Consider the following 12,872-nt stretch of genomic DNA (forward strand, 5'->3'; position numbering starts at 1 on the left):
CCGAAGGCAGCCCCTGGCCTGGAGTGCCCTCCTCCTTTTCCTCCAAGCCCTGGGGTACTCTAACTCACCGTGCGCTTGCCCTCCCTTGCCTTCCTGTGAAGTCTCCCTGACACCCTCAGGCCCAGGATGGCTCCGTCCTCGAGCTCCAGCAGCTCCTAACACAGGACCTGTCCTCCCAGCATGAGCCTTGCTCTCCTCGGCACCGGTGGCCTAGGGCTGCCTTGTTTTCCTGTTGCAGCACCTGCTTCTTGCCTCCACCTCGCTCGTTTGCACTTGGCAGACACGTGGGTCCCTCCTGGGTGCCCATCCCCAAGCCCGGCATCCGTGCACAGAGGTACCAGACTGGTTCCTGCCTGCCTGGACAGTAGTAAACCCAGGCGCTACAACTTTGTGGGAAGTCTGTGCTCTGAATCACTCGTAACTGCTCTCATTGTAATGAAGCACCCAATTTTTAGCTGGGTGTGTGACCGTCTAAACACTATACTTCCCAGCCTCCCTTGCTGCTTGATGTGGCCCCACGTTTGAGTTCTGGCCAGTGAGATGCAAGCGGAAGAGGCACAGACAACTTCTGGGAACGTCTTTAAAGAGAAGGCTATACCTTCTTTGTGACACTGAGGCGACCTTGGGGACAGAGGATAAAGTGACACCACGGAGGAACCTACGTCCCGGACCTTGCAGAACCACCGTGGACAACTGCCTCTGGGATTCTACACGTTAGAGAAATAACACGTAGCTGCCAGAGATCTTGGAAGCTATTTTGTGTAAACCACTTGGGGTTCCCTGTCATTTGCCACCAAATTTAACCCAAACTAATGCATGGCCTGAGCCTCCGTTTCCTCATCCATAAACAGACTGACAGTACCTCCACAGAGTCGCTGTGAAAATTAAATAAGGAAATGCATGGAAGTCTTCTGGCATGGGGTTTGGAATATAGAAGATGCTCATTAGGTAGAGTAGAGGCTCAATTTTGTGCCATTTGAGGATGTTAAATACTGAAAATGCCAACCCTGGAAACTGTAATCTCTCGCTTTGAAGAACGAAAGCTAGAGCTATATTGGTCCTGGAATGAGGGAGCAAGTGCCCTGATGTCACAGGATCCTTCAGGGGTAGAGCTCAGACTTCTGTCTCCGTCCCCCTGGACAGGAAATGGATATGAAAGGACAGCTCACCAAACCGGTCCTTAAGCAGATGTCTCCCCCCTGGCCAACTGTTTATCAGCCCCAGGTCCTGGAGGTGAAGTCCTGAGCCGTTCATCCGGGCTCTCCCTGCGCAGCTCTGCTTTCACACATCATGAGTGAGGGCTGGGGGCAGGTGGAGGGGCCGAGGGACCGGCACCGGGACTGGAGGGAGGGGGCAGCCGCAGTGACATTGCACTGCTGGTAAGAAGCTCCGCAGCCTCTCCCAGAGACCCTGCAGTGTCCCCAGGCGTCCCACTGGCCCAGCTCCCATATGCAGAGGCTGCAGCAAAGTGACATGGCTCTGGTCCCAGGCCATCAGAAAACAGAATCATTTGCTGGAGTAGAATGTAGTCCTGGACAGTTCCCCTCCTTTGGGGGTGCAAGGGCAGAGACGACTGGGAAAGGGGTGGGGGCTGGGAGCTCTGGGCGGCTGGCCAGCCCCTGCAAACTCAGCAGCCTCAGACCTGCAGCCGGGGCCGTTCTGAGAATGGGGGAGGGCCTACCTCTTGCCATTTCCCGACAACAGGGAGGTTAGAGAGAGCTTGGAGAATCGGGGCTCAGCCTTCAGGTTTCCCCCAGAACACTCTTGCTATCACCATCCCAACCTCCCTGTCCTGTTACTCCTTGCAATTTACGAAGTCCTTTTACAGAAATCAGCCCATGTTGGTTGAGTGGGGAAGGGCACGCCTCCACCATCATTCGCAGGAGAACGGAGGCTGCCTCCCTTGCCTCTCCCAGCCCTCCGTCCTGGGTCAGGTCTCGGGGCGGTGTGGCAAACTCTCCCGCTGGTGCTCTGGCACCTGCCTGAAGGTCATTCACATCTGGTGGCAGCCCTGCCGATGGGAGCAGGAAGGCAGGGCTGGGGTGTTGGTCTGTGACAGGTGAAAGTTCTTACAGAGAGGGTGGGGGCTCGATCCACTGGAGGCCAGGAACGTCCCTCAAAGCAGAAACTGGAGCCCAGCAGGTACAACCCAGGGGCTGGATTCTTGACGGAGAGCCATCCCCCCTTCCTTCCTATGAACAGCAGTGCAATTCCTGTCCAGGGTGATGCTGTGTTCAGTTTAAAATACCCAGCTTTCCAGTCTCCGTTGCAGCTATCTGTGGCCATGTGACATGGTTCTGTACAGAGCAGTCCAAAGCTGCTGGGTGGGGCGTCCAAGAAAGCTTGTTACAGAAGAGTCAACTTCATCTGTGCCTTCAAATGTTCATTTGCTTCTTATCCCTTCTCCCGTCCTTTTTTCTTCCTGCCTGGAATGAAGATGAGAAGCCTGTAGGCACAGACACCATCTTGTGATGATGAGAACAACAGTCCCATACTAAAGGTGGCAGATTAGGGGGGCTGGAAGGAGCCAGGCATTGCCTACTTCCCCCTGGCTCTGGACAGCCTAATTCCAGGCTTTTTTTTTTTTTTTTTTTTTTTAAACATGGACACTTACATATAACTGAATGCAAGCCAAACTGGTATAGTAGCTCCGAAACTCTGCTGCACTTAAGAATCACCCAGGGAGCTTTGAAAAAGCCCATCAACCAGGGCACACCTTACATCAGATCTGTGCAGCTGGGGCCCAAGTAGCCGTGGGTCTTGAGTCCCCAGATGATTGCAGCGTGCAATCACGTTTGAGACCCAATGGGTTAGAGCAGTGTCTCCTAAACTTTAAGATGTGGAGGACCGAGCTGGGGGTCTTGTTAACATGTGGACTCTGATGCAGCAGGTGTGTGGCAGGGCTGGGGGGCTGGGGAGTCTGCATTCCTAATGGGCCTCCTGGCAATGTCGCTGCTGGTGCATGGGCCACTCATGGAGGACCAAGGCGTTAGGGCATCGAGGTAAGTCTCTGGACTTTGGCTAAGAAGGCTCACCAGGGCCATTACCACCTTCTCCTTTTCCTTTTTCTTCTTCCTCTTCTGCCTTCACTGCTACCCTTCCCACCTCAATGTACTGAGCAGCTCCCACGCGCCAAGCACCGGGCTCAGAGATTCACGTGTCCCATCTCTAATCCTGCTGACAGCTCCGTAAGGCAACAAATCTTCTGAACCCAAAGAGAATTCAGATTTGTCTGGGTATATCTGATGAAGCCTTGGAGTTTATGAGTCCCCAGGCATCTATTTGTACAGCTGATTTGCATGAAGGCTTTGCACTTTCTGTTTTTGTGCCGGAGCTCAAGGAGGAAGGAAACCCATCAAGGGGGCCTGGAGAGAGGGGCTGGAGGAGGACACGCTGACAGCGTGGGGGACACGTGGTATCTGGTCCCTAATCTGACCTGAGGTGCTCAGTCTGACCTCTTGGGAGTGAAGGCATTCTTCCCACTTCTCAGCTGAGCACAGTTTAGCTCCTGTGCCTTGAAGCCTGAAGAGAACCTGCTGTTCTTGTAGCTCCCTGAAGGTTTGGGTGTTTTTGTTTATTTAGCTCTGGAAACCATGGAAAGACAGCTGAGGCAGACATCTTTGGGCACATCTGCTCAGCCCACACTTTACCATCTCTGAGAAGTGTCCTCACTCCCAGCAGTGGGCCTTGGGAGTTGTGTTTGTTATGTGACTCTGCATCTTCTGGGCTGCGGTTGGTTGGACAAGTCTGTTTACCCAGCCCGGGAGTAGCAAGATCATGCGTTTGGCTGAGCCATCAGCCTCTCCTGAGAAAATGGGGGACCAGGGTGTTCATCTTTGGCCCATAGGCACAGAAGCATAAAAGTCTGCAGAAAGAGCAAATGCACAGAGAGAAGCGGAGATGAGAGACCAGGCAGCCAGCGAGAGAAAAGAAGATAGCAGCTGCCTCACTTCCTGACCACTTGCCAGTTGCATCCTCGGGAGGCTGCTTCAGTTCTCCCACAGGTTCCATGTTGCTTGTGATGGACAAGCTCTAGAGCCCTCCCCACTCCATGACAAGCCCCTCTTGGTGTTTATGCATATATAATCTCCATGTCCCTTTCCTGTGGAAGGGAACTGCGACTTATATCTCACCATCGGAATTTGGCAACAGTGATGGGATGTTAATTCCGTGATTACAATGTTATATAAGACTCTATCTTACCAGCATACGCACTCAAGAGACTCTCTCTAGCTGTCTTTGAAGAAGCAAGTGGCTATGTCAGGGGAGGCCCATGTGGCAAGGAGTACAGACCAGCCTCTGGAAACTGAGGGCAGCCTCCATCGGATAGCCAGTGGGAAGCCAGGGCTCTAAGCTCCATAGACACAAGGAAATGCACTTGCCAACAACCAGAGTGAGCTTGTAAGTGGGTTCCTCCCCAGTCACATGCAGCCCAGACAGAGCCTTGACTGCAGCCCTGTGAAATCCTAGGAGAGGACACAAATAAGCCGTGCCAGACTCCTAGCCCAGGGAAACTGTGAGATTTTAAATGTGTCATCTACAGCCACTAGGTTTGTGGTAATTTATCACACAGCAAAGGGAAACGAATATACTGCTGTTCTTCATCCATTGCCTTTTACACAGGTAGGTCCCTGTTACTTGCCACCTGAAGACTCTTGGCTAAGATGAGAGCACTCAGCCTGGGCCAGCACTCTGCATCAGGAAGAGCTGCCCATTCAGAAGAGTACTGACTGGAGGCGGAAGCGGCTCAGAACAGCACAGCAAGTGCTCTGCGGCATGAGTCCTGACAGAGAGGGGCAGCAGCTAGTAGGCTAGAACTCCCTGGGGATCCCCAGAAGTACTTGGGGTAAGGAAGGAAGACGACTAATGAACAGGTAGGGACCACTATGCCAATTAAATTTGGGTATGTGATTTCATTTGTACTTAACTCTGCTTAAAGTTCACTGTAAATGTATGTCTGGTATCAAACTTAGGACATGTGGGGCCATTACTTCTTCAAATATCTTTTCTTCCCCATTAATTCTTTTCCTTCTGTTCTTTAGATTAGATTATTTATATTGAACTATCTTCAGAGTCAGGTTTCTGACTCTTTCCTCTGTCATCTCCATTCTCCTGTTAAGCCCACCCAGGGAATTTTTATTTCAGATATTTTATTTTTCACTTTTATATTTTCATTTGATTCTTCCTTATAGTTTCTATTTCTCTGCTGAGAATTCCTCCTATTTCTTCCATTATGAATTTCTTTTACCTCACTGGCCAAGGTTTAGTAGCTGTTTTAAGAGACTTATCAGCTAATTCCAACATCTGGGTCATGTCAGAGTCAGGCTCCATTCTTGAGAACATGTCAATTTTATATTTTTAATTGTCTAGTGAATAATTTTAGATTGTAGCTCAGACATTTCTGGTTTTCTAAAATTTTTGTATTTTGAATAATTTTGGATTGTATCTTAGACATTATAAATGATTTATTGTCTGGATTCTGTTATATTCCTCTAAAGAGTGCTGATTTATTATTATTATTATTATTATTATTATTATTATTATTATTATTCTGTCAGGCAATTGATAGGACTTAAAGTGCAAACCCTGTCACAGAGGGACCTTGTTCAAATGCGGTGGCCACTCAAATCTCAGTTCTGTTATCCTTACCTGAGCTGCTTTGAGTCTGTCCTTGTATATATGGTTTAGAGGTCAGAAAGAGATCTGTTCATACACAGATGTTGGGCTCCTTTGTCTGGCTTTCTTTCATGGACTCTCCCTTCTTTTCACTTTTCAGGGGAAAATTGCCCCAAACCGTCTGATTCTTCAAGTCAGAAAGAGTTCAAGGTTTCTATCAGTTCTGTATGATGCCCCTCACTGAAAGCCACCTTTAGGCTAAAAAAAGTTTATAAAAAGGGGAGGGGACCATCCAGTACCATTTCTTTCTTTTAAATGTCAACTCTCTGCTTCTGGTACCATTCTAGTGCCAGCAGGTAGTTGAGATATATATATGTATATATATACATATATATATATATAGTATATATGATTTTATTTATTTATTGGAGAGAGAAAGAATGAGTCAGGGAGGGGCAGAGGGAGAGGGAGAAGCAGACTCCCCGCTGAGCAGGGAACCTGACTCAGGACTCAATCCCAGGACCCAGGGATCATGACCCAAGCTGAAGGAAGACACTTAACTGACTGAGCCACCCAGGCGCCTATATGTGTGTGTGTGTGTGTGTGTATATATATTTTTTTGAGTTTGTAGTTGCTATCTGTGGAAGTGACAGTATGATAAGAGCTTACTCAGCTATTCTCAGCAGGGGAATCTGTGATTTCATTTGCGTTTACTGGATACTAAGCTTGAGGACATAGGGCTTACAAAAATATCATTAAGTCCTTTTTACAGATGAGAAACCTGAGCCCTCACAGGTCCATCAGGCTTAAAACTCCTCCACTCCATTTTATCCAAATCCATTTGGGCAAGGCAAGAATAAGATGGCGTCCACTGTGTGGAGACAGTGAGGACCTGGCTGGAAGGGAAAGCATATGAAATATCAAACTATGCAAGCCTGAATGTACAAGTCCTTTGGGGCCAAGGAGTTGTCACAATGAGCTTGAAGCCTTGTACATGGTCTGTTTGAAAACTTCCCAAGATTTCTTTGTTTCTTTCCTTTTAATTTCTTTGGAGAATTCCAGGCATCTCAGCTGTGCTAAGGGAACATGAGCCCACTGAAGAGCAGAACTTTTGCAGTATCTTATGGCTAATCCAGACAAAACCAGAGACCAAAAAATGTCATAGGACCTCAGAGATGATCTCTCTCAAACACCTCATTTTATTTTTATTTATTTATTTATTTTAAGATTTTATTTATTTGCGAGAGAGAGAATGAGAGACAGCATGAGAGGGAGGAGGGTCAGAGGGAGAAGCAGACTCCCTGCCGAGCAGGGAGCCCGATGCGGGACTCAATCCCGGGACTCCAGGATCATGACCTGAGCCGAAGGCAGTCGCTTAACCAACTGAGCCACCCAGGCGCCCTCAAACACCTCATTTTAAAGATGATGAAACTGAGGCCCAGAAAGATGAAATGATTTGTCCAAGACTTCTCAGCCATTTTGTGGCTGAGCTAGTTCTGGTGTTCAAATTTCTGAATTCCTACAAAACAAGCATGTCTCCCTCATACCCATATGTAGTCCTCAATCTCTCTCTGGTCTGCCTACACTGCTACCACAAAATACAACACCCGTGGCTCCATTTGCCTCCTATGGCATGGAGGGAGGGCATCTATCCATCGAAGTAGTTGTTCACCACCATTTTTTTTTAAATCTATAGAATTCAAGAAACATGCTAATATCCATAAACACCCAAGTGAATCCCAAGGAACATCATCCCACCAGTGAACTGATGTTGATGGATTCTAGGTTGGTATTTACTCTTTGGCACTGACCCCCACCCACCACCATCACTTAGCAACCCACCATAGATGCGAAAGGCGTACTCGATCTTCAGGCTGGGGCAGGCCTGCTCACTGAACACAGATGCCATGCCCAGCACATCCTCAAAGGAGAACACACCGTTGTGGGAGAACACTTTGCAGATTCGGTCTCTGAAAGGGTTGACCTGTGGGAGAGGAGGAGGGGGAGGCCTATCAATGTCAGGTTCATGCCTCCCTGGCCCTCACCTATCTATCAGAAGCATGGCAAATTCCTCCCTGGCATCCTCCTCTGCTTTCAGTATGCCTAATTCATTCCCACCTACCAGTACTTCTTTCCCCCAGTTGCTCAGGGGCCCAGCCCTGCCTGTTCTAAACTCTTCCTTGCCTGCTGGTGGGCCTTATCAGATCCCAACTTTGCTGTAGTATTCTAGAATGACCCCCATCCCTCCCCTCAACCAACCCAAATTCTTTTTCCTTAGATGCCCCTCAGCTAAGAAAGCTATTTGATTCTGTGAGTTCACATAGCAGATCTGAATGGCCAATCTGCCCAATATTTAATTAGTTGAAACAAATCTCTGGTTGGTTTTTCTAGTCCCCCTTTCACTGACTTTCACTGACAAGGTAACTTTTCAAGTCTCCAAGCTTCATGCAAAAGGATTAGTTCCTCTGCTTCAAGTACCCAGTGTGCCTATTACCTCCCTCAAGGGCATTTGAGCCCCAGCGCCACCCCCCCACCGCCACTGCCTCTAGGGGCCTGTATCCTTGTCTAACACTCCTTAGGGTTTTCTCAGCAATAGCCAATGCTTAGCCCTCTAGTTTTGATCTCTCCATTTATGGCACATGAAAATTTCTTCTTCACTTCTTTTGAACTAAGCTACATGTTAACATCTATGATTTAGTTTTATTTGGTGCTCCTATGTATTTGAGGTGGGAGAGAGAACAGTCTGTGTCACCTCATGTGGCCATGTAACCTCTCAACCTTTAGTGAACAAACAAGGTACCTAAGGTCCTTGTTAAGAACATGAAGTGTGAGCTCCCACCCGCAGAGGTCCTGTTTTAGAAGGTCTGGGGTGTAGTCCAGCATCATGGATGAATTGTGTCTGTCCCCCAGATTTGTACGTTGAAGTCTTAACCCCTTGTACCTCAGAATGTCACCTCATTTGGAAACAGGGTCTTCTAGATATAATTAGTTAAGATGAGGGCATATGAAGTAGGGTGGGCCTCTAATCCAATATGACTTGTGTCATTTTTTTTTTTAAAGATTTTACTTACTTGACAGAGAGAGAGACAGCGAGAGGGAACACAAGCAGGGGGAGTGGGAGAGGGAGAAGCAGGCTTCCCGTGGAGCAGGGAGCCCAATGTGGGGCTCAATCCCAGGACCCTGGGATCATGACCTGAGCCGAAGGCAGACGCTTAAGAACTGAGCCACCCAGGTGCCCCTTGTGTCCTTATTAAAAGGGGAAATTTGGGCACAGAGACACGCACTCGAGGAGAACACCCTGTGCAGATGAAGGCAGAGATCGGCGTGTGGTATCTACAAGCCAAGGAATGATGGCCCGCACGCCGCCAGAAGTTAGGAGAGAGGCAGGGAACAGATTCTTCCTCGCAGCCCTCTGAAGAAACCAACACTGCAGACACCTTGATCTCAGCTTGCTAGGCTCTAGAACTGTGAGACAATAAATTTCTGTTGTTTAAGCCACGTAATTGTGGTACTTTGTCACACCAGCCTTAGCAAACTAATACACCTAGGAATCGACGTTGTAAATAAGGTCCCTAGGTGACAGGTCACATATATATACATATGTATGGCCCAGGAGTGGCCAGGGGCCAGGAGAATCCGGACTGCCTTGCTAGAACCTCCAAACAAGCTCCTGCAGTGTCTGCCCCTCCCTCCCCACCTCCACACCCCTGCTCCCTGGAAAGCTTAAAGTGATGGCCTCAGGCGAATGCTGATAAGGGCTATCTCCTGCCCTGGGTTCCAGGTCACGTGTGTCTAGCTAAGTGGCTTCACAAATTACTTTGCCGAATTTTAACTCAATTAACTCTCGCAAATGGTGGCTTAACAAGATTCCCGCAAAGAAACTACAATGGAAGATAATGCTTGTAATGCAAGTGCCGGTGATCAACCAGAAAATGTCAGGGCCAGAACCTCTGCCTTTTAAAATACAAGTTCTTCTCTATTTGGTAGTAGAAACGGTGAGAATCTAGGCAGACATAACTGAAGTCCCGGCTTCAATTCTCATTTCCTGTGGTCAGACAGGGACAAGGCAGACGGGCAAGCAGTGAGCTTAAGCATATATCCAACCAGGGAATGAGATACCAATCTTCCCTTCCCTGGGGGCCCCCCTCCACTCTTGGCCTTGCTGGGAGTGATGGGGAGAGGGGATGGTTGCTAGGAAGCCAATCCACTCTCTCTTAGGCCCATGTCACGTGACTCTGTTATCTACACACACGCACACACACACCCACACACCTTGTCTTCTAGAGACTGGGAAGAAGGCAGTTGGTGTGGAAGCTGGTGGTAACAAGAATAGTGCATAGAACAAAATGTAGTGACCACAGATACTGTTGGAAGATGTGGGGGAAATAAACATTAGAACACATTTCACGCTGTGGAAAGTCTGCTAAATAGTTGAAAAAAAGTACAGATGTTTCTCACATGGTTTTCCTAGCTTCTGTTTCAATAATAAAATACATGAAGAACCACATTTCTGAGAGCGACTAATGGAAAGAGGCGATATTGACTGAACAGTACATTACTTCTTTAATGAAGACACCAGTTATGGGAGAAACTGTCTGGGTGTAATCACCGATGGAGTGGCTGCTCCATGATGAAAAGGATTCTGGGTAAGGGTGCAGGGATGGCCACACCTGTGAAACCAATGCCCCACAAAACTTCCTGCAGGCTACCATAGTCAAAAGGTTAAGTCCAGAAGTACACAAAGTGGTACAGGATGCAGTGGTGTGGGTAGCTTTTTTTTTTTTAAAGAGCTTAAAGCATAGTAAAACACAGACAATGATTTGTCATCAGAAGGGAAGTGACTTTGAAAATCTTTCGAACCACGTAGAGATTTGCTGGTTATCTCTTGGCAGAGGACTTAAAAGAGCCGTCAAACTTTAAGAGGAATTATATGTGTTTCTTATACAAGAAGACAAACGGTCCAAATCTGCTAAGCATTTTATGATGACAAGTGACTGTTGGCAGATATCCACTGAAAAATGAACTCGAATTCTTCTGACTCTTCGAGGTAGAGGTGACTCATTTCAGCAATGAGGGAGAAAAGCACTTGCTTTTCCAAAGAACTCCTGCTTTGGAGAGAATATTTTGAACATCAGATTTTTGTTGTTGAAAACATGTGGAGTCACCCAAAATAATGCTTCTATCTGCATACTTGAAAATATTAGGAACAGATTTTTCTAATCTGTTTGAAAATCATCCAAATGGAGAGTGTCAGTGGATTTTGAGTCCATTTGTTAAAAATATAAAAATACAGTGTTTTTCCAATTAGCTTGTAAGAGCCACTGACTGACATAAGGGCAGATGGACATCTACGAGCTTCATTTCGATAAAAAGCCTCTAATTGGTGGAAGGGATTGAAAATGAGTGCCATAATTTAATACATGCAGCCAATGATACATTTCTTCTCTTTTGACCAGCTATGACAGCCACTAAAAATAGACTCAACTAGAACCAGACCCCCGAATGGCCTGATCTCAAGTGTTAAAGCAAGATTTTAAAAGAATAATGAAGCACATCCAACCACACTGCTTTCCCTTACACTATTGTTATTAATTACAATGGTGAGAGGAGGAAATTTTGTTCTATAAATGAAAGAGGAATCTATTTTTAAGGTATTTTATGTGTATTTGGTTTATATAATATTTAGCTTTAAAATGTTTTATTTTGCATGTTTATATCATAACATACAGATATTGTAGTAAAGGGACCGAGTTTGAATATACACATATTATGGGGGCATGCTCCCCATTTTTTTATTGCTGGGGAGGCATGATCAAAGATAGCTGGTGATCTCTGATCTAGACTAACCCCCACATAAATCAGGGATGTGGAAGAGGGGCCTCGGAGTGGGGGTTGGGGGGAGTGACTTGCCCAAGGTCACTCAGTCTAGGACCCAGGTCTCCTGAGTCTGCCCGGCACCATTTCCACTATGGTCCCTTGTGGCAAATAAACATAAAAGAAAAGGTGGTGATGGAGGCAGAACATGTGACCATCAAATGTAGAAAACCTTGGAACTGGAACCTCTTAAAAGGCTTACTTCAGGGGCGCCTGGGTGGCTCAGTCGTTAAGCGTCTGCCTTCGGCTCAGGTCATGATCCCAGGGTCCTGGGATCGAGCCCCGCATCGGGCTCCCTGCTCGGCGGGAAGCCTGCTTCTCCCTCTCCCACTCCCCCTGCTTGTGTTCCCTCTCTCGCTGTGCCTCTCTCTGTCAAATAAATAAATAAAATCTTTAAAAAAAAAAAAAAGGCTTACTTCAATGAAAAAAAAAAATTTTTTTTTTTTTTTTGACACAAAGTGCCGAAACGGGGGCTAGCTTGAAGTCAAAGCCGTGGCCCCTGTGTGTGAGAACTCCATCCACCTCAACCTTCTGGTGGGTAGCGGCCGTGCTGACTGGGAGCAGCCCTGGAAGGGACAGTGCGAGCAAACACTGCGGGCCGGAGAAGCCGAGAGAAGGTGGAGGCAGCAGGAAGCCGGCAGGCTTGGGAATGGTGGAGGGGCCAGAGCGAGGAGTGGGGGATGCTGTTCCTGAGAAGGTGGCAGGGCCTGGGGTCCCCAGGGTCTGGAGGCCAAGGGCCAGCGGGTACGGTTCTCTGTGAGGCCTAGTGGACACCTGCCAGGAGGGTGTCCCTGGCCCGTCTCTGTTCCAACAATGGCAGCTTCCCCCTCTCCCAGGTTCGCTGCCTCATCTCTTCCTGGAGGGAGATCCCAGGGCACAGACTTTCCCTGAGGCGAGGTGTCCTTAGCACACACGCAGCTCTGTGCAAAGGGATGCTGCCAGGGCCTGCAAGGATAGTTTCGAAGGGCCCGGGAGAGGTTGCCTCTGTCCGTCCCTCTCCCTGATCTCCACCCTGAGCTAAGCGCTGGCTTAGCCGGTGTCCTTGGGTCCAGCCCAGCCACTGGCAGACAGAACAGCTGGGAAGAGGCAGGAGAGGGAGTGAGGCTCATGAGTGATCACAGTTCCAGCTTACTGTGTTCCAGATTTGTGTTGCTATTACTTTAACAATCTGAAATCTGAAACAATAAATTTTGGGACCTATCCAGAGAGTTATAGTCTGCATTAACTGTCACACTCATTTAGAAGCCTTCAATCCTCCAGAAGAGGAAGAAGATGACAATTGACGAAGCAATGCTTCCATTTCAAGAATAACACGCACCCCAGTGTGAAGGCGTTCTGAACAGGGAATATAAACATGTCAGTATAGAAATTTATACAGGTAA

General features: G+C 47.8%; 1 protein-coding gene across 1 annotated transcript in view; it reads right to left on the reverse strand.

Moving 5' to 3' along the window:
• The window catches only part of CIB4 (calcium and integrin binding family member 4), a 46,258-nt gene that overhangs the window by 3,400 nt on the left and 29,986 nt on the right, over positions 1 to 12,872 (reverse strand). The window contains exon 4 of the mRNA XM_045883947.1: positions 7,459 to 7,600. Coding sequence (XP_045739903.1) covers positions 7,459 to 7,600 — 142 coding nt within the window. The remainder of the gene's footprint in view (positions 1 to 7,458; positions 7,601 to 12,872) is intronic.

Source organism: Mirounga angustirostris, unplaced genomic scaffold (genome assembly GCF_029215605.1).
Source record: "Mirounga angustirostris isolate CCGP_5_RB_7025 unplaced genomic scaffold, mMirAng1.0.hap1 SCAF_10, whole genome shotgun sequence".
NCBI classification, from domain to species: Eukaryota; Metazoa; Chordata; class Mammalia; order Carnivora; family Phocidae; genus Mirounga; species Mirounga angustirostris.